Source organism: Gopherus evgoodei, chromosome 1 (genome assembly GCF_007399415.2).
Source record: "Gopherus evgoodei ecotype Sinaloan lineage chromosome 1, rGopEvg1_v1.p, whole genome shotgun sequence".
Lineage (NCBI taxonomy): Eukaryota > Metazoa > Chordata > Testudines > Testudinidae > Gopherus > Gopherus evgoodei.
This window is the reverse complement of record NC_044322.1, coordinates 81,506,477-81,529,416: the sequence shown is the minus strand read 5'-3', so window position 1 is coordinate 81,529,416 and position 22,940 is coordinate 81,506,477. Positions and strand designations below refer to the sequence as shown.

Sequence of the window (22,940 nt, the reverse complement as noted above, 5' to 3'; positions counted from 1 at the left end):
TGTCTAATCAGGTACACTTTATTAATACACTAGCAAATTCAAAACACACATCAGGGAGCTCAAACCCCAGCAGCAAAGAACAGTTGTTTAGTTAAACACAACAGTATAAATTCTAGGTAACCTGACTAGTCTCACACACAAACATATTAAACAAGCAGATATTTATATCATGATGGAGACAACATTTGTGAAAGTTACTGTTGAGGGCCCTGATCCAGCAAGCTGAACCATTTGGGTAAAACCCCATACCCACACTGAGCCCTATTAATGTCAGGGAGATTCCATGCAACTGCAGAATTCCTTTGCAGAATCAGGGCCTAAATTAGTTGCCTTGAAAGATCACAACATGTTTCCTAGAAGCTTTACTCAGCTTCAGTTCTAAACAAAATGCAACTCTTTACTTTTTGTTAGTTTTCACTTTATGCAATAACCATTTTTCAGGGTACTAGACTCAGTCTGAATATATTCCTCTTTGCAATCATATGCTGTACAACTGTGTGCTAGAGTTTTTTGCTGAGACCAGCAGACTCAATTTCACAAAAGCCAAGTGTCTGTGACTATTAGTCCTGAGATTGCTCTTCAAACTTTATGCCATTGCTATGAATGGTTACAATTAAGTTTTAACTTCAAAAGGTTTCAACAGCAATAAGGATAAAGAAAAACTATTTCACCACTATGGAAAAATTACAGCAGGGGCAAGCAAATTACTGCCCAGGGGCTGCATCTGGCCCTTCAGATGATTTAATCCAGCCCTCAAGCTCCAGCTGAGGAGTAGGGTCTGGGGCTTGCCCCACTCCAGCTGAGGAGCAGAGTTGGGAGTTTGCCCCACTCCATGCATCCCGGGGCTCTGCATGGATTCTGGAAGCAGCAGCATGTCCCCTTCCCTCCGCCTCCTACACATAGGGTCAGCCAGGGGACTCTGCACATTGCCCCTGCAGCTCCCATTGGCTGGCAACTGCAGCCAATGGGAGTTGCAGGGGCAGCATCTGTGGACAGGGCAGCACACAGAGCCTCCTGGCTCCGCCTCCATGTAGGAGCCAGATGGGGGACATACTGCTGTTTCCAGGAGCTGCTTGAGGTAAATGCTGCCTGGAGCCTGCACCCCTACTCCAGCCCTGATCCCTCTCCTACCCTTTGAACCTCTCAGTCCCAGCCCAGAGCACCATCCTGCACCCCTCCCCCCAAATTGTCTGAGCATTCATGGCCCGCCAGACAATTTCCATACTCAAATTTGGCCCTTGGGTTAAAAAGTTTGCTCACCCCTGGATTACAAGGAACTCAAACCCCAGCAATACAATGCATGCTTGTTTCCTTCTCCCCAGAGATGTGCTGCTGATCTGGGAGCAAAGTCCCATATTTAAAGAGATGAGGTGGAAATGCACAGCTCTAGCATTTCAATCAGCATTGTGTAAGAGATACATTTAAAGAAAAGGCTCAGAACACATAAAATATGATAAACCTTGTCACACTCTTCATGACAACATTTAAAACAATTACAGTGATTAACTACTGCTATACTGCATGTGTAACAATAATGTATGTTATATTTTAGAATGCTTCCTCCCTCCAATAGCTGGGTTTGCAGTGGGTGGAGTTTGGGGGAAGGGAGAATCTGAAAGAAAGTATCCTTGTAGGGGGTGGAATCACCTATGGCTGGCTTCAAGGGAAGCAGCCACTGTTGGAAGAGGGGGGTGTCTGCATTAAAGTATGTTGGATTTTTGTACAGTGTGGTCTTGCCTCATTGCTTTGGATACCCCTGTACTAGAATATGTTGCAAAGATACAGCATCGTGCTATGTTTATATGTAATAATAGATCATATTCATTTTGTTTATAATTCTTTGGTGGCTGGTCCCAATGGTTTGGTCTAATGGTTGCTTTTTGCCCTGCTTGACCTTCTGAGCACGTGCACCTGGAGGAAACACCCTCACACTATTCTTTGTGGCAAGTTAGAGGACAATATGCAGGCTATTCCTCCTCCTCCTGACCGACTATGGGCCTGGTGCCCAGGAGTATACCATGATGAGCAGGGCCAAGTGTGGGTGGCTGTGCTCAGGAAAGTAAGTCAGTTGCTCTGCCATGCAGATCTTCCTTTGTTTTGCCCTGGATATTTTGTGTGTTTCATGGGTTCATGTTTTCCACTTGTACTAGTGCTTTCTTTCTCTCTTACATTTGCTCTCTAGGATCCAGAGACGGGCATCCTGCGGGCCAGGGTGCGAGCTGAGCAGGTCCTTCTGGGGGATTCCTGGACTCGGAGTCAGTTCCCCCTCTCACCCCTACCCCATCTCTGGCAGTGGTGCTCTCGTGGGCTTTACCGTGCAGTTGGGGGGATAGGAGAAGATGAATGGTGGCTGGAAAGCCATCAGGTGGTAAGTTAAAGGTTCCAGGGGGAGGGGGAGTAGCTAGAGAGTAATACCACGAATAAACATGCAGTTAGTTCACTAATCTCCCTGCAACCCAGGGCTGTTTCTTCAACCCCTCTCCAAACAATTGTCACCCCTCTTGGCTCTGGTTTAATATAAAAAAGATTTCTAATACATAGAGGAAATCCTCCTAGCATAAGGCTTTCCCTTCCCCTCAGGTTTAGATCTATTCAGTGTTTTGTGTCCCCACTCTGCCTAGTTCATACTCTCAGGTGTCTCTCATCTGTCATCAGGTGGCTTAACAAGCAGCAGTGAGTCCCCATCATGCAGTGAGTTCCACATGGGCAGTCACAAGTCCCCTTGAAGTCAGTGGGTTGCCTTGCAGGCACAATGCCTAACTGTCTCCGAGCACACTAAGAACTGGGCCTTAGCTCACTGAACACTTCTTGTTAGCCATTTCCCTCCCTGCTAACCAGGTGGTTGTGTAATGGGCCAGCAAGGTTGTCTAACTCATCTCACTACTTTTTTTTCTTTCTTTCTCTCTTCCAGGTCTCTGGTGTTCCAGAGATACTTCTCTGCCAACTACACAGATGAGGCCATACCAAAGTAAATATCAGAGGCTGGCAGTACTTCTTGGGAGCAGACCTCGTTTGAGAGTTTTCAATATATATACTTTCTAACTTTTTTTTTCTTTCTCTCATTTTTTCTTTAAACAAGGATAAAAGGAAGATGCATTTTTTAAAAAAATGTTCTGTAATGCAGTATTACTACAAATCTGTTGTTATAAAATGTTTATTAAAAATATAACAGGACCTTCCTACAAATGGTGAAGATGAAGTACTTTATTCCACTGATCACAAAATGAAAGCCTTTTTTTTGGTGAGTTACAAATAAAAACAATTTTTTTTTTTTTGCCTCCTTAGATGTGTCTTGTTCATTATTGAGGGGGAATCAGGGTGGGAAGGAAGCAAAGCTAGAGAACTGCAGAGGACAGTCCCTGCTTCTTTTGTAGCTATGTTGTAACAGTGCGAGTGAGCTTGACAGGTCTCTCAAGGGTGGGCTGCCATTGTGGGATAGCAGTCTGCAATGCTATAAACTGCTAAAAGAGAAACCTCTGATGTTCTCAAGTTAGCTTCAAACAAAAAAAAAGCATCACATTTTAAAAAAAACAACTATCCAGATATTGTGGTTCATGACTGTGCAGAGATGCTTGTTATTTAAAATGGTCAACACAACAGGTCACGCTGGAGACCTGATCTTGTCATGGATGACCACATTATTTTCAAAACAAAAAATAAGGACAGTTATCCCAACAAGTGCACCGGCAGGGAAAGCACATGGTGGTGTTAAGATCTCCTTGTAAAGGAGACTGGGTGAGAAAAGTGGGGGAGCGTTTGCCTACCCTTCCCTCTCCTACTATAGTAAATTATTCCTCACTGTTTCTTGCTGCACTGTAAATTTGACATCAAAACAAGATATGAAGGAGGGCTGACTTGGGGACCCTCTATACAGAGTGGGGCTGATTGGAAGGCCTTGTGGAAAGATAAGACTAAGTAAAAAGGTGATAGGCCTTATAGAAAGGAAGGCTTTGAAATGCAAGTTCGTTCACTCAGCCTGCTATCATTTTTAGTGCTCACCTAGACAGCAGCTTCTTCGGATAGCCAATTTACAGGGGCTGGATAAACCAGGACTAAATGTGTTTTGTAAAAGCAATAGGCATATCAGGACAAACCCTGAAACTAGACTTTGCTAGTGTAAGGATAACCAGAGTTTTGGTCTGGACCACGAGGTGTACATGTGCAGGGCATTTTTCTTCTTTCTTATTCTAGACTTGTGGTCCCAACACACTGGAATTCTCCATTAGGTTTTCAGAGAGTAAGATTCCTGTAAATTTCAATACACTGCTGCCTCAAAGGGCACTCAGTTCAGCAAATTACTTAAGTACATAGCTAACCTAAAGAACTTGAGTAAGATATTTACTTTAATGGGGCTACTCACGCTTATGCAGCTTGCTGAATCAGGCCCAGGAACACAGCAGAAAGACATGCAGGGGAGCATAGAGATACATTGCTTCTGTAATCTTTCCAGGCAACAAATCCCTTGCCCAGCAATGAACACACTTTTGTTATCATTTGAAGGGTGAAGAGGCCAACATATATAAAAATGACATTTTGAAACTTAAAACTTGATTTATATTTGATATCACTAGACTTGATACATTTCTTTTCAAAGGCCATATATACAGTGCTGGCCACAACAGATACATGTGCAAAAACATGGAGGAACGTGCTTCTGCGGTCTCACAACCAGACCCTTTATTCACTTGTGATTGCTGCCATTTTGGCTAGCATCATGATGTGAACCAGGGACAGACAATCAAAAGCAGGAATCACTGCAGCTTGTGCTAAAGAACCATAGTTGGGGCCTTGCATTGTCTGTGGATTAAACACAGAGGGGAATTCATAATGCTCACTGACCAGTGGTTACACCTACATGCACGTATGAGTATCTGTTTGCACATGCAGTTCCTCAAATGTGGATGTGCAAATTTCAGTGGGGATTATACAATGCTGGTATTTTTAGCTTGTGAATGGCTCATAGGGAGTTTATCATTATGCTATGAAATAGATTGTAGTTTACCAGAGCTGCTGTGAATATTTGTACACACAAACACAATATTTGCAGGTGCAGAAGTTGTCTAGTTTTGAAAATTTAGCCTTGATGTTGAAATGACTAGCTTTTCCCTTTTATAAATCCCAGACAGTAAAAATGCCAGACTGTGTAAGGAGTCATGTGGAGGGCTGTACAGCAGCCGTAGTCTGACTGTAAGCAGTACAGTAGGATCCTATATTTATCTGAAATTCTGCCATTTGGCTACCTTGACCTATTTGATTTACCTTCCATTCTTCCATATTCCTTAGATCCCTGTATTAATAGTGGATGGCCCTAAGTGCTGCTGCTTCTGGCACTAGGGAGTTGCAGTCAGTGTGTGCCTGTGAGGTAGGGCAGTCGTGATACAAAGAAATAACATTTTTCTCTTCCCTGGAAATAATTATATAAAAAAAAATCTGACTGAAGGGATCAGACATGATACTGCTGTGTCACATAATGATTGAAAGTCAGATCTTATTTGATCATCCTTTTCCTCCTAAGGCATGGAATGCCTCAAAACAAGGGTTTTCAGGGTTAGACATCAAAGCTGAATTTTTGTGAGGGACATTTTAGGTCAGCTGGGGATAATAATAGTTAACAACCTTTGTAAAGCGTTTTGAGATTTACAGGGGTACCGTACTCTATATAAGCTGTATATCTTCATCTCTGTTGGTGTTCTTACCTTATTTTTTTAATGCAATACAATTTTAATTTTAAAAAGAGTTGCTTCACTGGGCTATGTAATATGGCAGTGCAGACTGTAAAACAGAAATGATGTTTTTGTAAAACTCATAAGTTAATATATATATATGCTAGAGTATTTTAATGTGAATACAATTTTTTTGTTTAAGACCAGGCTGGAAGAGAAGGGCTCTTTTCCTGGGCCCTGTCTCTTTAAGGTTTAAATTTCTGCAGAAGGGGTCAAAAGGGCCACAGCTCTGGTGAAACACGGTGTGATTGCAGTAGAGTTTGGGGTGCTATTGGAAGAACGCTCCTGCACTGGGGCTCAGGCAAGCTGTGTTTGGGTTTTTATTTTTATTCTACTTTAATAAACCTCTCTGTTTTTAAAACAGCCCTTGGTCTAGGAGTGTAACATGTCATAGTCAATATATTTAGGGGGTCATTGTCAAGGTTCTTAACCAGAATATCAAAAGACTGTATTTTATGTGTGCCCTTGCCTGAGGGTATGTCTAGACAGTCTGTGGCAGCAAGCCTCCAAGCCTGGCTCGCACTGTAGTGCTAAAAATAGCTATGTAGACATTGCAGCTTGGGCTCTGAAGCCTAGGGAAGGGTGAGCTTCAGAGCCTGAGCTGCAACTTAAAAGCTCTGTGGACACAGTTATTTTTAGCACAATGGCACAAGCCCCACAAGCCAACATCTGTTGACCTGGGCTCAGAGGCTTGCTGCTGCTGGCTGTCTAGACATAGGGTACATTTCTACAGACCCTCAAAGGTCTTGCTTTGAGGATTCACTCTATGAAAACAAGGTGGAGCATGTATCCCAGGAGTTAGCAACCTCTGGCACGCGGCTCACCAGGGTAAGCACCCTGGCGGGCTGGGCCAGTTTGTTTACCTGCTGTGTTGGCAGGTTTGGCAGACCATGGCTCCCAGTGGCCGCAGTTCGCCGTCCCAGGCCAATGGGGGTGGTGGGAAGCGGCGAGAAGCCGCAGCCAGCACATCGCTTGCCCATGCCACTTCCCGCCACCCCCATGGGCCTGGGACGGCGAACTGCGGCCACTGGGAACCGCGATCGGCCGAGCCTGCCGACACAGCAGATAAATAAACTGGCCTGGCCCGCCAGAGGTTGCTGACCCCTGATGTACGCTATGGAGGTAATTCTACACTGCAAATCAGGAGGCGCAATTGCAGCACATGTAGCTGTTTGTGAGCTAGCTTGGATCAAGCTACTTTAGCAGTGAAGCTGCAGTGGCATGGGCTAGCTGCCCAGATACAAGCCTACCAAGTGCTGTTTACACTAGAGCTGGAGCTGTAACCTCCAACTTGGAGAGACATACCAATGCTAGCTCAGATTGAACTAGCATGCTAAAAATAGAAGCATACCCAGCAATGCAAGCAGTAGGAAGGCCTAGCTGTCCCCAGTGTGATCCCATCCAAGACCATAGGTACATATGCGGTGGCTAGCCCATTCCACCACAGCTTCACTTCTATTTTTAGTGCACTAGCTCCATTACAGCTAATGTGTATGTCTATCTCAGTTAGAAATTTCACCTCCAGCTCCTGTGCAGACATAGTCTAAAAGAGGTACAGCTTCTGTACTGCTTTTTATACTATGAATCTCACCAATAGCCATGTGCCCCCTTAATATTTATTTTTAAAGAATGGTAGCATAAATCAGCTTTTTGAAAGAAAATGTGTAGGATGAATCCTGAGTTTCGGATTCTTTAGGTGGAACCATTGTGAAGAGAAATGAAGAAAACCTTCCAGAATGTCTTGATACAGTGCTTGTCTGCCTCAGTCTGCAGAGAGACAGACTGCTTGATGATGGTACTGTTATTCTTTTAAATGATATGAGAATGGTGAAACCTAATGATGACAATGTTGATGTCAATATTTTTAACTCTTCTACTACTGATCATTAAGCAGAGCCATTGGGACTGTGAGCAGAGCTTGAGCAGACTTCAGCCATGTTCTCTTTTTGATCCAAACTAGATTATTGCATATGAATCCAACATTCTCTCCTACCACGTCTTAACTAAACTTCTGGCTCATTTTTCCTTCAGTGTCTGTCTCTGATCATTTTAAATCCAGGTATACTAAGTGAAGTCAATGGGAGTGTCATCCACATAAGGACCACAAGATTGAAGACTTGAGTGTATCAAAACTAGGAAAGGAGCAGAGAATGGTGACCTAGAGATGTGATAGCAATTGCCGTCAGCACACATGGGCACATGCCAGTGTCTGGTGCTCTGGCACTATCACCAGAGGAGGCATAAACTAAGTGCCTTTCTGTGAAATCAAGTTGTCATAAACAGATAGTTAAGGGTTAATGTCTCTTTTACCTGTAAAGGGTTAACAAACAGGGAACCAAACACCTGACCAGGGGACCAATTAGGAGACAAGATACTTTCAAATCTCGGTGGAGGGAAGCCTTTGTTTGTGTTTTTTGGGTTTTGCTTTGTTCTCTCTGGGTTCTGAGAGTAACCACACGTACCTACAGGCTCTCTAATCTTCTGTTCAAATTTAGTAAGTACAAAAGGTAGAAAGGCGCTTTAGTCTTTTTGATTGTTTTTTCTTTATTTGCAAATGTGTATCTGGCTGGTAGAGTTTTAATGTGTATTTGGCTGGAAGTATTTTAAATTGTATTTCTGCTGGAGGAGGCTTTTTCTCCAGTTTCTAGAAGCTGACAGACCCTGTAATATTCCATCTTGAATTTACGGTGATTTTTCTTTATTCTTTTTTTCTTTTATTAAAAGTTTTGCTTTTAAGACCTGTCTGATTTTTCCCCTTGTTGAGGCTCAAGGGAATTGAGTCTGTACTTAACAGGGAAGGAGAAGGGAGGGGGAGAGAAAGCGGGGGGAACCCACCTGATTTCTCTGTGTTGTGATTCAAGGAGTTTAATCATGGTGATCTCCTAGTGTACCCAGGGCGGGAAAGATCTGGGAGGAAGAAAGGAGAAGGGGGAATCTCTTTGTTTAGATTCAAGAAGTTTGAATCACGGTAATCTTCCAGGGTAACCCAGGGAGGGAAATCCTAGGAAAGGCAACGGTGAGGAAAGGGGTTTACTTTCCTTGTGTTAAGATCCAGGGGGTCTGGGTCTTGGGGGTCCCCAGGGAAGGTTTTGGGGGGACCAGAGTGTATCAGGCACTGGAATTCCTGATTGGTGGCAGCTTATCAGATCTAAGCAGGTAATTAAGCTTAGAGGAATTCATGCTGGTATCCCAACTTTTGGACTCTAAGGTTCAGATTGGGGAAAGATACTATGACACAAGTCAGTTAAACAATAAGGTGCTCTAGCATGACAGCTATTGCAGTTGAGATTATATGGAAACACAAAGGTTGTTTGAGTTTGCAAGAGACACCATCCTCAGACAAAGGTCTTCTGAAAGGGCATGTTCTTGCAATCTGACAAAAAAGCAGAGGGAAAAAAGACAGATTTCATTGTTGCTGACAGTAGAGACCAATTCTGCAGGAGAGAGTTCCAATTTAAATAAGTCAGTATCCAGGAAAGGTGAGCCAGATGAAGAATATTTCTTCTGTGAAATCATTAGTTACCTACTGCTGTGGGCTGGAGCCACTCATGTCACCAAATAAAGTAACACAGCTTCTCTGAGTACTGACAGCAAGAAATATTTCACTAAGAAAACAAAATCCAACTGAAGAAACAAAGAAGCCAAAGATAAAAGTGGCAAACAGAGACAGATCTTCAGCTTATGTAAATCTGTCATGAAGCTGCGTCAATTTACACCAAATGAGGATTTGACACAGTAAGTTTAAGAAGTTTTTCTTTTGATCATCATGAAAAGCAGTGTTGCAACATACTCCTGGGCACTACATCTGAACAAATCACATAGGGAATGAAAACAAATCCATGGAGATTTCTAAAAGTTGAATATGTGTTGGTCTTAAATAGCTTACAAATGAGATCTCTGATGTTATAAAAAAAATGCTGTGTGAACTCATTCTGTGTCAGTAGAGGGATTCCTACATGCAGCCAATATAAACATTAGCTAAAATAAGACAGTTCCTGTGCAATGAACTCGCAGATAAAATGTCGTCTCCTAATAGTTACAATTAAATAGTACTTTGGTCTGGAAAAATGTGTGTGTGTTTGTCTGTCGTCTTTCAGCATTCTTTCTAAATACAGTGCTGAAGTTCATAAACTAAAGGAATCAGTCTATCTTTAAGATGTTTTGGCTTCTTATAAAGAAAACAGCTCTTGCAGAAGGTAATAAGTACACAAAATTGAACTAAACACATAAAAATATAAAGATAGCTTTTAATAATATACGACTGCTTAGTTATACTAAGGGTAAAGTATTTTGCTTATAGTAGGCAGATTGCTCTACTACAGTTTTAGTAGGGCTCTAGCACTTCCAAATCATTTCTTGACTCTCTTCTGTTCTCTTATTTTAATTTCTTGCCTTGTATTCTACTGTTTTCTCCTGCTTTCCATAATCAGAGGAATTATGTGTGAACCTGTTGAAAAGCATTTTATTTTTCATGGAAAGAAGAGAAGTACTAAGAAACTTGATGATAATGTTCTTCTGTGTTTTAGCTTTCCGAAGAGCATCAGGCAAAAACAGTACAGTAAATCTTAAAGGGAAGAATTTTTTATAGATTCATAGATTCTAGGACTGGAAGGGACCTCGAGAGGTCATCAAGTCCAGTTCCCTGCCCTCATGGTTCTGTTTGATGTCTATCCCAGTAACTCTGCTACTCAAGACAGTACTTGAATGGATGAAAAGCTATGATAGGAAAAAATATTAGTTGTGTCCCACTTTAAAGATAGGAAAGTGTCTTAACTCACCATGCTGTCATAATGAAAATAATATGGAATAAATGTAATTAAAGTAAAACATTTGAGATATACAAAGTCTCAAAAATTAAAAAAAAATTTAAAAAAAGTTGTAAATGAAAGAGAGAACGAACGAATAAGGCGTCTATGAGAGCATAAAACAAGAAAAATGGAGATGTGAAAGGGAATTTATGTTCATACCACATGACATGACTATCAAAAGAAGGAACAAAGCATGAAAAATAGAAGGGAAAATACACAATACAAAGGAAAGAGGAAAAAGAAGCAGTTAATTATAACTGATCCTTAGAGGAGGGATTCGGTCTAGGTGGGTGTTGGGGTGGGGGGTTGAAGTCCAAATCTGTCAGCACCACCATGTAATGGTGATCTGGGCTGTAACACCCGGTGGCAAGAGTCAGTGGCTAGGAGTAGGGGAACCCGGACCCCCCAGGTTCCAACCCAAGAAGACCCTGTGAATAACAGCTCACATATGTGGCCAAAGGGTACCTGTTCCTTGGGCCACTTCCTACCCTGGCTTCAGTTCCCCCATCAGAGCCACTGGTCTGCTTCTGGATTTCTCCTGGAGTTCTCTGATCACACTCTTGAAGGTCTTCCTCTATCAGCTATGGCCCGTCGTTCCCAGCACTCTCAGGTGAAGGGCCTATGGGATTTTAGCTGTGGGTCCTGTTCTTGGCTATGTGGAGCCCTGGCAGCTTCTCTGCAAGAGCTTGCAGCACACAACTGCTCCGCTGCTCTGTTTGCCCAGGCTGAGCTGAGCTTCTGTCTTTTGAGCCCAGCCTCCAATGTGAGCATGCTCAGCAGGTGCAGCTGGGCAGGGTCTTCTGGGCCTAGAATTGTTCTTTAACCCTTAGTTCACCAGTGTGGCATTTCTATACCCATCACACACTCTACCCTTCAGGCTAGGGCCCAACAATGGGCCTTCCTCCTTCTCTCCTACTCTCTTCCAAGAAAAGAAACAACATTGTGTGTGCCCTTTCTGGGTGGTGGAGCCCCTGGAAGTCATAAGGCTGCAGTGAGAGGTCCCATCTCATAATCCAGGTATTGGTGTCCTTCACGGAGTTTAGCTGCAGAGGGGACCTGGTCCGTGACAAGTAAGAAGGAATTCCCTAATAGATAATAGCATAGGGTCTCTATTGCCAATTTCACAGCCAGGGCCTCCTTTTCAATCACTGAGGAATTCATCTCCCATGGGAAAAACTTCCTACTCAGCTACAACATCGGCTGTTCCTCGACTCTTACCTCTTGGGACAACATGGCCCAAGATCCACTTCTGACACATCCGTCTGAAGGTAAAAGGCTTTGAAAAATTGGGGTGGAACAGAACTGGCCCCTAAGTTAGCTGGTTCTTCAAAGTTCTCAAGGCCCTGTCACATGCCTCTGTCCATTGCACTTTCCTGTGGCAGGTACTTTTTACCAGGTTGGTAATGGGGGCTATTGTGGCAAAGCCAGGTACAACCCACCTATTATAGCTGACCAGGCCTAGGAAACATTGCACCTACTTCTTGGTTGATGGGGGCAAACAGTCATCAGTGCCTGGACCTTATCCACCAGTAGATGTAGTTGGCCCAGCCCCACAGTATACCTGAGGTACCTCATTTCTTTCTGGCCAAAGTGGCACTTGAGTGGATTTGTGGTAACCCCTGCGTTCTTGAGGGCTTGAATGACAGCAGTGATGTGCTGTAGATGGTCTTCCCAACTGTAGCTATAGATGACCATGTCATTAATATAGGCATGTACTGGTCAAGGGGCCACAACACCTGACCCATCAGTCTCTGAAATGTAGCGGCCACTCTGTGGAGGCTGAAGGGCATGGTCATAAATTGATAGAAGCTGAAGGGAGTATAGAAGGCTGTCTTCTCCTGGGATGCCTTCATCACGGGAATTTGCCAGTATCCTTTGGTCAAATCCAGTGTGGAAATATAGTTGGTGCTCCTCAGTATCTTTAGTAGCTCATCCACCCAGGGCATTGATACACATCGAATCATAATATCACGCTGACTTTTCTAAAGTCTATGCAGAATCTCATCAAGCCATCGTGTTTTAGCACCAGCATGATAGGGCTCCTCCACACTCTGTGGGACTCCTCGATGACCCCCACGAGTTCTGGAGTTCTTCATGGACCACTCCCACATCTTCTTCAGCAGAGGGACTTTCTGTTCTGGCATCATTCCAATGCGGTGATGAGTTACATGCATCCTCCCTAGGAGGGCCAAGAACACCACGGGAAAGGCCAGAGTCAGCTGCAGTATTTGGCCTGCTATCTCGGGCTGAGTTCCAGTGCTATTGGCATGGGGGTTGGGTCCAGGGATGTCATGGCTTGAGGTCCCAGTTCTGGTTCCAGTGAGTACAGAGCTATCAGAAAGTCCTTGTGCGCCTTCTAGGCCTTCAAGAGGAGGATGTGATAAATTTTCATGTCCTTCCATCTCCTGGGCGGACAAATCTCATAGTCAACTGTCCCTACCTTCTTACCACCTCAAATGGCCCCTGCCACCAGGCCAATATTTTTGACTCAGACATTGGGAGTAACAATAACACTCTGTCACATGTTTTGAATGTCCGCAGTTGTGCCCATTTGTTTTAAGTACATTCCTGGGCTTGTTAGGCCTTCAAAAGGTTTTCCTTAGTGAGGCCCCCTAGTGTTTTCAGATGTTCTTATAGTTGGAGAACATTACGGCACTGAGCCCTTGACCTGGGACTCCTGTTCTTCCCAGGAGGAGGTCCAAAATCCCCCTGCTGTCTATCATACAGAAGCTCAAATAGTGAAAACCCCATGGAAGCTTGGGGGACCTCCTATATGGCATATAGCAACTATGGTAGCGGTCAGTCCCAGTGTTGAGGCTCCGTTTCAACAAATTTCCTCAGCATGGCCCTAGGAGTCCCATTGAACTGCTCCACCAGCCCATCTGTCTGCAGATGGTAGACCGAAGTCTTGACGGCTTTGATCCTCAGCAGTTTACACAATTCCTGCATTAGTTTGGGCAAGAAGTTGGATCCTCCATCCATCAGTATTTCCCTTGGTATTCTGACCCTTGACAAGATCTTCATGAGTTAATTCGCTATGGTGGGGCCATTCATTGTGCATAGCAGGATGGCTTTGGAGTACTGCATGGCATATTCTGTCATCACTAATATATAACGGTATCCCAATGCACTTTTATCCAGGCGACCCGCTAAATCAATTCCTACTTGTTCAAAGGATATGCCCACTAGTGGGAGCAGACTCAGGGAGGCCTTTGGCATCCCTTTGGTCCCTGCCATCTGGCATTCAGGGCACAAGGCACAAAAATGATGCATCTCTTTGTGGATGCCTGGCCATGAAAATCTAAGGGACACTTTCTCCAGCATCTTTTCTATCCACAAGTGCCTGGCACAAGGCACCAAGTGGGCTAGGTGTAGAAGCCTCTGGGGGAACTTTTTGGTCACCATAGATGTTGCCATGTTTCCTAGGTTTGGGGGTCTCATCACTCAGTAACACTCGTTCTGAAGCTCAAAGTGGGGCCACTGCTTTACGAGCTGGGTTTCACTTTTCTGCCCATCAGAGATGGCTACCTGTTCCCACCCCCGGCTCAGAATCTGGTCCTCTCATTGTTCATACAGGAAGTCCTCATCTTCTGGTAACCAATCATGATTTACTTCCTCAGGTGTCCGAGACATCCCTGTCTTGGCCCATAAGACCTCTCATTTTCAGAATTGTGTTCGTTTCTGAGGGGTGGGGATCCCGAAAGCACTTCCAGTCCCTACCTAATACTACCAGGAAGACAAGGGTGGTTGCTAGGCAAGTCTCAGTGTAGCCTCTTACCCTCAGCTACACTTTTGTTGTGGGGTAGGGTGCCGTGTCTCCATAGATGCACTGGAGATAGATTGGAGCATCTGATGCATCTAGAGACTCTACCCAACTTCTCCATACAATGGTTTATCTACACTCTAAGTCTACCAGGCCCGTCAATTCAACTCTGTTGACCCATACTGGCAACATCTTGGCCAGGCCCTGCCTATGGTCCATCCATGCCTATCCATAGCTGCAGTCCCCTAAGGGGCACTCCTGTCTAAAATGCCCTTCCTGTCTACATTTGAAATAGCTCCTCTTTGGGCTCAGAGTCAGTTGGCTCATTCCCAGGACTGTGGGACCTCTTGGTGGGGCGTACCCCCTCCTTAGTCACCCCAATCTTCTCTCCATTCTGCCTCAATGCCAAGATCCTGTCATCTGGACAGGGGTGATCCAAAGGGGGATGTCTGGTTCAGACATGCTCAGCTTCCCCTCCTAGCACAATCTTCTCTAGGAGTCAATGTCCCGGTTCCAGGGGCCTCCGTCTTAGGTACCATCTATGCTGGATTATTAGCTGCCTTGTAGATCTCCATCAAGGTTACAGCCTCCACCAGGGTCAATGGCATTTCATCCACTCCTTCCTGCCAGCTGGAAGAACCTGAATGAACTGCTCCAACATGATAGCCTCTGACACCTGTACTCTAGTCTACTTCTCAGAGTCCAACCAGGGTTGGGCTCTTGGTGGGTCTGTCTCCTTTCTGAACTGCTGGCAACTACCAACTAAAACTACCAACTCTTAATCGCTTTAATTATGAATTAAGGAAATGTATGCTTCCTGAAATAAAGAAGTTCTGTCTGTCATCATAGCTTATTCCACAAGAACTGTCCAGCAGAAAGTGATGTGTGTATCCCAATTTCCCAGTGGAACTGTACCCAATCCCTGCAAATAGGTGCAAAAGAGGTAGGGAGGTTTCTTGGTCCCTTTCTCCTCCTTACACCCCACCTGTATGGAGCTAAGCACAAGCTGGACTTTTTGATCCACACACCACTGTCTTCCTTTCCCATCCAAACCCCTCCCATGTTAGTAAGCTGTCTACTTAGACTCTCAAGCTCTTTGGGAGAGAGGCCTTCTCTGTTTTTGTCTGTTAAGCATATAGCATGCCACTGGCACATCACTATTACTAATGCTACTGAGATTGGAGTTTCTGTCTTATGACAAAATATATTATAATTGCCCCTCTGCACACATTCTGTAATCATAGGCGCTGTAAACTTTTTACTAGATATTAAATTGTGAGACTCTTACATGTGCATTATAGGGAAAATGATAGAACTTGGATTATCTAATAACAGTCTATCTCTTCTTTTTATTGCAGTCCTAATTTTGCTTCCATAAAAGTCAGTGAGAAGCTTGCCATTGACCTCAGAGAACAGGAGCAGGTTCTCAGTATATTTACTCCCTCCTACCTCTATGAAGAATCTGATCTGCTGCATCTGAAACAATTTTCTTTGGTCTTAAGACTCTGGTGTCAGTGAACACATTCCACAAAATACTCATGTTCAGTTTTATTAAAAGATATTAGGTTTTCCTTCCCAGTTGCATAACGAACATCTGGAAACCAGTTTCATCTTCTATTAAATGTCCATCTCTGTTAGTAACACTGAAATTACATTCCATCCTTAATAAAATACCATCCTGAGTAGACAGTTAGTGCATTATAACAAGGTTATGTTTTAATGAGGATGATTTATAATGGGATTTAGTGTAGCTGAGAATTATAGTACAATAATCTTGTATCTGATAACATGTAGCTTTATAATTCAGACAAAATGGAGCAAAGTAAGTAATACATTAATCCTCTTTAGGCATGACTATCATTCATTCACACAAAATGATTTCAGAACCAGTTATTTAGACAATTGCTACACTTATAGCAGTCTGTCACCTACTCTTACTTTTCAGAATGTAAATTCATATTCACGTCCTCCTTTGTTTAAACAGAAACTTGGCAACACATTCATCTTCTGCAGGACAGATTAACTAACTTGTTACTGGTAGTGGCTTTCAAAATGAGAGTAGGCCCAAGAATATCAAAGACAATATCCAGGTAGAGCATGTGTTTGATTAGAGGCAGGACCAAGAAGCATCTCACAATTTTGCAGCTGCAGAATCTCACTTTGCCACAGAAATGAAAACACAACAAAAATGAAATAGCATCTCTTAAAGCAAAATAGATATGGCATTCTGCATACTGAAGCCTGCATTCTCCTTTCAGTGCTCACCCAGGGCAGTGTCTGTCCACCTGATGGGCCAGAGAGGCCCAGACTAGAGCAGAAGGGGTTAAGGAGAGCCTTTAGGCCCAGCTAGCAGTGCCCCACTATATTTGCTCCCAATGCCAGGTCTGGAGGGGAAATAAAAGGAGAGAGTCTGGTTCACTTTAGGCTTGACTGGTCAGGGAGGAGGATGGAGCTCTGCCTCTCTATCTGAAGGGATTGTTACTGGTAGAGTTCCAGAGAGAGAGCCCCGTTAGCCAGAGCAGCCAATGTGGAGAACTGGCTAGACTGTAAAGAACAAACAATGCTTCAATCAGACACTTTTGGGGAAACAATCCTGAGGGAAAGGCCAAGAATGTGTCTTCCCCTTCTCCTCAGTGCCCCCCCGCAGAAGACAGGGGATGGTTCAGTATTATGTTTGCTTTTTGTTGCAGAACATTTTTGGAGCTGAACCCCTCATCCTTGCCTAGAAATGGATAAGACTGAAGGGACAAGTCACTGTTGGACTAACACCTGCCTTAGTGGACACTGGAGATAAAGACTTTTTCTCCCAACCCTAGGGAGACCTGTGGCTGTGTCATAGTGCTTGGAAATCCCACAAGAGGGTGCTGCTCCAGTTACACCACTACACTCTGACATCACAAAGGATCATGAAAGTTTGGAGAGAGGTGATATTTTTAAAGACTTTTAAATATTTTAATGCTTCTTTTAAATGTCCCAGAGGAAGAATTTCTCGGAGGGGCCAGGCAAGGACCATGATTTCCCCCACTCCATGCAGGACTGACTACACTTGAGGGAGCACTGGATTTACCTCTTAAACCATTGCAGAATGGGGGTGCTACACACACCAAAGCTTCTAGGTATGGGGCATCTGAAGTAGGGTTGCCAGGCTTCCTGTTTTTTACCAGAATGCCTGGTTGAAAAGGGACCCTGGCAACCAGTCCTGACTGTGCTGCTAAAAATTCGTTCATTGGTGAAGCAGTGCTGAGGCAGACTCCCTGCCTTCCTCTTGCTCTGCGTGGCTCCTGGAAGTGAGCCAGACATGCTGATCACTTCCAGGAACCACCTGAGGTGAGCGCTGCCTGGCTAGAGCCCACAACTCGAACCCCTACCACAACCCAACCCTCTGCTTCAGGTGGAACTCCCTCCTGTACCCAAACTTTCTTCCAGAGCCCATACCCCACATCCCCTCCTGCACTCCAACCCTGTGCCACATCCCTGAGCCCCCTTCTATACCCCAAACCCCTCATCCCTGGCCCCACCCTGGAGCCTGCACCCCTGCTGGAGCCATCTCCCCCTCCTGCACCCTAGCCCCCTGCCCCAGCCCGGTGAAAGTGAGTGAGGGTGGGGCAGAGCGAATGACAGAGGGAGGGGGGATTGAGTGAGTGGGGGTGGGGACTCGGTGAATGACACGGCCTCGGGGAAGGGATGGGGCAGGGGGAGGGGCAAGAGTGTTCAGTTTTGTTTGATTAAAAAGTTGGCAACTCTATAAATTGAAAGACATAACACCTCAGGGCATCATGGCTCACATGGTGCATCACTTACTCCTGCCCAGGGTGAATAAGGTTTTAATTATGAAGAACAAGATGTTTGGAGGTGTTATGGGAACACAAAAACTGGTATGCTGGATCAAAGCAGTGGCCCATATGATCTAGTATTCTGTCTCTAGTAGTCACCAATTCCAGATGCTGAAGAGGATGGTGCAGTAAGCAGCTATTGAAGAACTTGCCCCAGCAGGGAAGGATTTCTCCTAACCCCCAGTCGCTAGGCTTAAAACAAAACCATGAGGGTTAATGTTCTTTCTGAAACTCTTATTTTTAAATGAGGATTTTTTAGGATTCACAATTAACTGTGGCTATCATTGTTAGCCATATAGCTCTCTAATCCCTTTTTGGATCCTGCAAAGCTCTTGGCCTCAGTGATATCCAGAAGCAATGAGTTCCACAGCTCTTTGTTGGTTGTGTAAAATACTATTTCCGTTTGTCAAGTTTTGAATGTTTCATCTTTCAATTTCATGGACTGTCCTCATGTTCCTATATTATAAGGCAGAATAAACAGAAGAGAACAAACTCAGTTGCATTTACTAATCACTTTTGATATGCAAGCCTAACATTTGCAAAGGGATGTTGATATGAGGAATTTTAGTATTAATTATTTCAGAGGGGACAGCTCTGAATGGCATTTTATTCTTAGATCATTTTACTTTACTTTGAAAAAAAGAAAATTGTAAAGTAGAAATGTCTTTGTTTCCTTTTTTCCTGCTTGTTTTTACCACTCTATTAAAATAATGAAGGGGAAGCATCATTTCCAGTGAGGTGGCTGAAATATATATATATATATTCAGTGGGCTTTTGATCAGGCCCATGAAGAGAGAAAGATAGCTGAGAATTATTGCTTCCATTTCTTTATTATAACATCCTTCCTAAGTCAGATTTTTTAAAAAAATGCAAAAACTCTTCTCACCTTGGTTTATCTGATGCATGATTGTAGTGAAAGTTTTTTTCATTTTTAACAGGTTTTTCTGGGTAAGCTCTGGTTTAGAAAAAAATGTTTCTCATTCCTTTCCTGCATCAGCAGCTGTTGCTAGCCCTGACAGCTGGCTTAGTCAAGGCGTTTGTTCATTGGATGATACTTCACTTGTTCATTTGACTAGTCATATTGATGAGTAATATTTCATATATGAAAAATAAACAGTACTAAATGAACTGGCAATGGCAGTATAAGCTATGAGCTGGATTTGCTATAGTTGATTACAGGAAATATGAGAGTTTTGCTCCTATTCTTTAGAGAACTAGAAGACTGAAAAAAAAAAGGAGAAGGAAAGAAAATGGTAGGATGTGTATATGAACTGATGATTGCAGAGTTTGTTGGTAGCTAATGTTTATGGCAAGGAGTAGTACTTTGCTTCTCATTTCTAATTTGTTCAGTCACTCATACCTTAGAACAATTCCTTTCAGTATGAAGCTTCCTCTTACCCCAGAGGTGATTTTTTAACAGAAGAAAAATTGATAAGTCAAGACTTTTCAAAAATAGTAGGTGCCTATGATTAGACTTTTAAATCTATATTTAGGGGCTTCATAAGAGGCCTGATGCTCAAAAACTGAGGAGCTTTCAGTATGTCAAAGAACAGATAACAGCTTCCTCTACAATGTTTCTGAACATAGTTGGGGACGGAGGTGTGAAGAGTGAGAATGATAAATTTAACTGTTGAATTTTTTAAAAGGCTGAGGTTGGGATTTCCAAAGCTCTTAAGTTAGCATTGTGAAACTCCTGTCAACTGTAATGGGAGCAGTTAAGACAGTGCTGAGAGAGTCTTTGAAACCCCACCCTTAACTGCTTTTCCTGCTGAAGCTTGTCCACGGTGGTTCTTAAAAACCACTGAAAAATGTTCGTTCCTATAGGGAAGGGATGGCTAAACTTACTGATCCTCTGAGCTGCATACAGCGATCTTCAGAAGTTTGAGAGCTTGGTCATGCCTGCCTGGACTCAGGACTTCAGCCTTGTGGAGGGGCAGTGGGCTAGGGGCTTTGCCCTGCAGGGTCATGGCCAGTGTTCTCTCTAATTTTTCCCATACATGTGTGGAATGAATTCTGTCATGTGCACAAATATGGAGGTGATGTATGATACATCACCTCCATATTAGTGCACATCAAATAATTCATGTGATTGTGGGTGGGGCCAAGATGTTTGGAGTGTGGGAGCGGGCTCAGGCCTGGGGCAGAGGGTTGGGATGCAGGAGTGTGAGGGCTCCATCTGGGGGTGCGGGCTCTGGGGTGGGGCCAGGAATGAGGGGCTCAGAGCTGGAGCAGAGGGTTGGGGTGTGAGCTCTGGGGTCGGGGCAGCGATGGGGGGTTTGCGGTGCAGAAGGGTGCTCTGGGCTATGGTGGGGAGAGAGAGGACTCCCCTCAGCTCTCTCTCCCCACAGCAGCCCCTGGGCTGGTGGGGGAGAGGCACATCTCCCCACCATGACAGGTCCAAGGCTGGGGCTGTGGAATAGGTGACCCTCGCTCAGCTGTGGCTGGTCCAAGCAGTAGCTGTGTTTGGGCCAGGGGAGGGGCACTCCAGCCACAGCAGGTCAGGGCCAGGGCTGGGTTCGGGCTGGGGGAGGGGCATCCTTCTCCCGGCTGTGGCTGGTCCGGGGTGGAGTTGGGTTCAGGTCGCCCCTCCCCTGGCCACAGCATGTCCATGGCTGAGTTGCTGCCAAGGGAGGGCACCCCATTCACGGCAGGGCTGGGCAGGGGCTGGATACAGGGCTGTCATAAACAGAGTGTTAAGGGTTAATGTCTCTTATACCTGTAAAGGGTTACAAGCAGGAAACTGGACACCTGACCAGAAGACCAATCAGAAGACAAGATACTTTTAAATTTGGGTGGAGGGAAGTTTGGGTGTGAGTTCTTTGTTCTTTGCTCTTCTCTCGGAGGGTCTGAGAGAGACCAGACACTACTACAGGCTCTCTAAGTCTCTTTTCAAGTAATTGTTTTACACTGTTTGCATTTGTGGATCTGGCTGGTTAACTTTTATATGTGTAGTTGCTGGGAATATTTTGATTTGTATTGTTACTGGGGGGAAAGTCTCTTTCTGGTATCTGTAAGCTATAAGGACCCTGTATATTGACATCTTGAAGTTACAGAGATAATTCTTTACTTTTTCCTTTCTTTTATTAAAAGATTTCTTTTTAGAGAACCTGATTGATTGTTTTTTCTCTGTTTCCCTTGTTTTATCCCAGGGGATTGGGATAACTCACCAGGACGGGTGGGGAGATGGGAGTGGGAGAGATAAAATCTCTCTCTGTTTTCCTTGAATCTGTTTGCCTCTTTGTGGAAGAGAAGGGAGATGCTTCTCTGTATGATGATTTAAGAGGTTAGATCAGTATCTCAGGATAGCCCAGGGAGGGATGTTCTGAGAGGGGGAAGGTGGGGGAATGGTTTATTTCTCCTTGTTTTAAGAACCCAAGGGGTCTGGGTTCTTGGGGTCCCCAGGGAAGGTTGGGGAGGTCAGAGTGCCCCAAAACACTATATTTTTGGGTGGTGGCAGCCTATCAAATCTAAGCTAGTAATTAAGCTTAGGGAAATTCATGCTAGTATCTCATTTTCTGAACTCTAAGGTTCAGATCTGAGAAAGAATGCTATGACATGGTGTGCAGCGTGTGGGAAAGATAAGAATTCAAAAGCCAGTAAGATTATTAATTTGCTTCTCTGCTAGCTGGTTATAAGCAGAGGGAAAGGGTTTATTTTTTTAAACTGCAGATAGAGAATTTTTTTTTCTTGCTCCATCTAGCTGTGCATAGGGAGGGCTATTAAGGTTTAACGACGGTCGTTTGTTAAACAAAGCAGCCTTAAGTAGTCAGCAACACACTCCAGCCAGAACACATTTGTAAATGAAAGACAGTTTCTTTTGCTTTTTAACTCTTTCGGGAGAGGCTAGGAAGTTAAAAGGACTCTGTTGCTAAGCAACCCCAGGAAGCCAACAGAGAGCCAGCAGTTCAGACAAAAAAAAACACCAGAGGGGACCCCAACACAAGAAAACAGGAACCAAGACTTCCAAGGCAAAAATGGATGCAGAGAAAAATCAAAGAAGCAGACCACAGGTGACAAATGGAAAAAAGAGAAAAAGAGGTGGAGCTGAAAGAAAGGGAAGAAAACATCAAACTGGCAGCCCATAAAAGAGAACAAGAAGCCAAAAATACAGCCCACCAACAAGAACTGGAAAAACAACAAAAACAGAAGAGAGGGAAAAAGAGAGAAAGCACGAAATGGACTTGGCGCGGGCCAGGAAGGATGCTCCAGCCAATCCTAACAACCCTGCGCCAATGATTGTTCCACATCACAAGAAATTTCCCACCTACAAGGCAGGTGATGACACTGAGGCCTTCTTAGAAAATTTTGAAAGGGCCTGCCATGGGTACAGCATCTCTGAAGACCAGTACATGGTAGAACTGAGGCCACAGCTCAGTGGACCCTTAGCAGAGGTGGTGGCTGAAATGCCTAAGGAGAACATGAATGATTATAAACTTTTTCAAACCAAGGCCAGATACAGAATGGGGATAACACCTGAACATGCCCGTCGGCAGTTCAGAAACCAAAAATGGAAACCAGATGTGTCATTCCCCCGACACGCCTACCACATTGCAAAGAATTATGAAGCCTGGATATCAGGAACAAAGGTTAATCTAGACGAGCTGCATCTCCTGATACAAATGGAGCAGTTCTTAGATGGTATTCCTGAGGAAATAGAGAGGTACATCCTAGATGGGAAACCCAAAATGGTAATCGAGGCGAGGGAGATTGGAGCCAAATGGATGGAAGTGGCAGAAAAGAAAAAAGCTACTGTCAAGGGGAACGAATACCCCAGAGGGCACACTGACAATAAACCCTACAACCGAGGGCAGCC

The 22,940-nt window shown here is 44.2% G+C and overlaps 1 protein-coding gene across 1 annotated transcript; it reads left to right on the top strand.

Moving 5' to 3' along the window:
- The first annotated feature begins 1,960 nt into the window (after positions 1-1,960).
- Positions 1,961-2,956, top strand: LOC115648091 (protein p13 MTCP-1-like). The gene is made up of 3 exons (XM_030555230.1): positions 1,961-2,059; positions 2,183-2,368; positions 2,912-2,956. Exons 1-3 carry the CDS (start codon positions 1,961-1,963, stop codon positions 2,954-2,956), a joined length of 330 nt encoding a protein of 109 aa, XP_030411090.1.
- Positions 2,957-22,940: the final 19,984 nt, after the last annotated feature.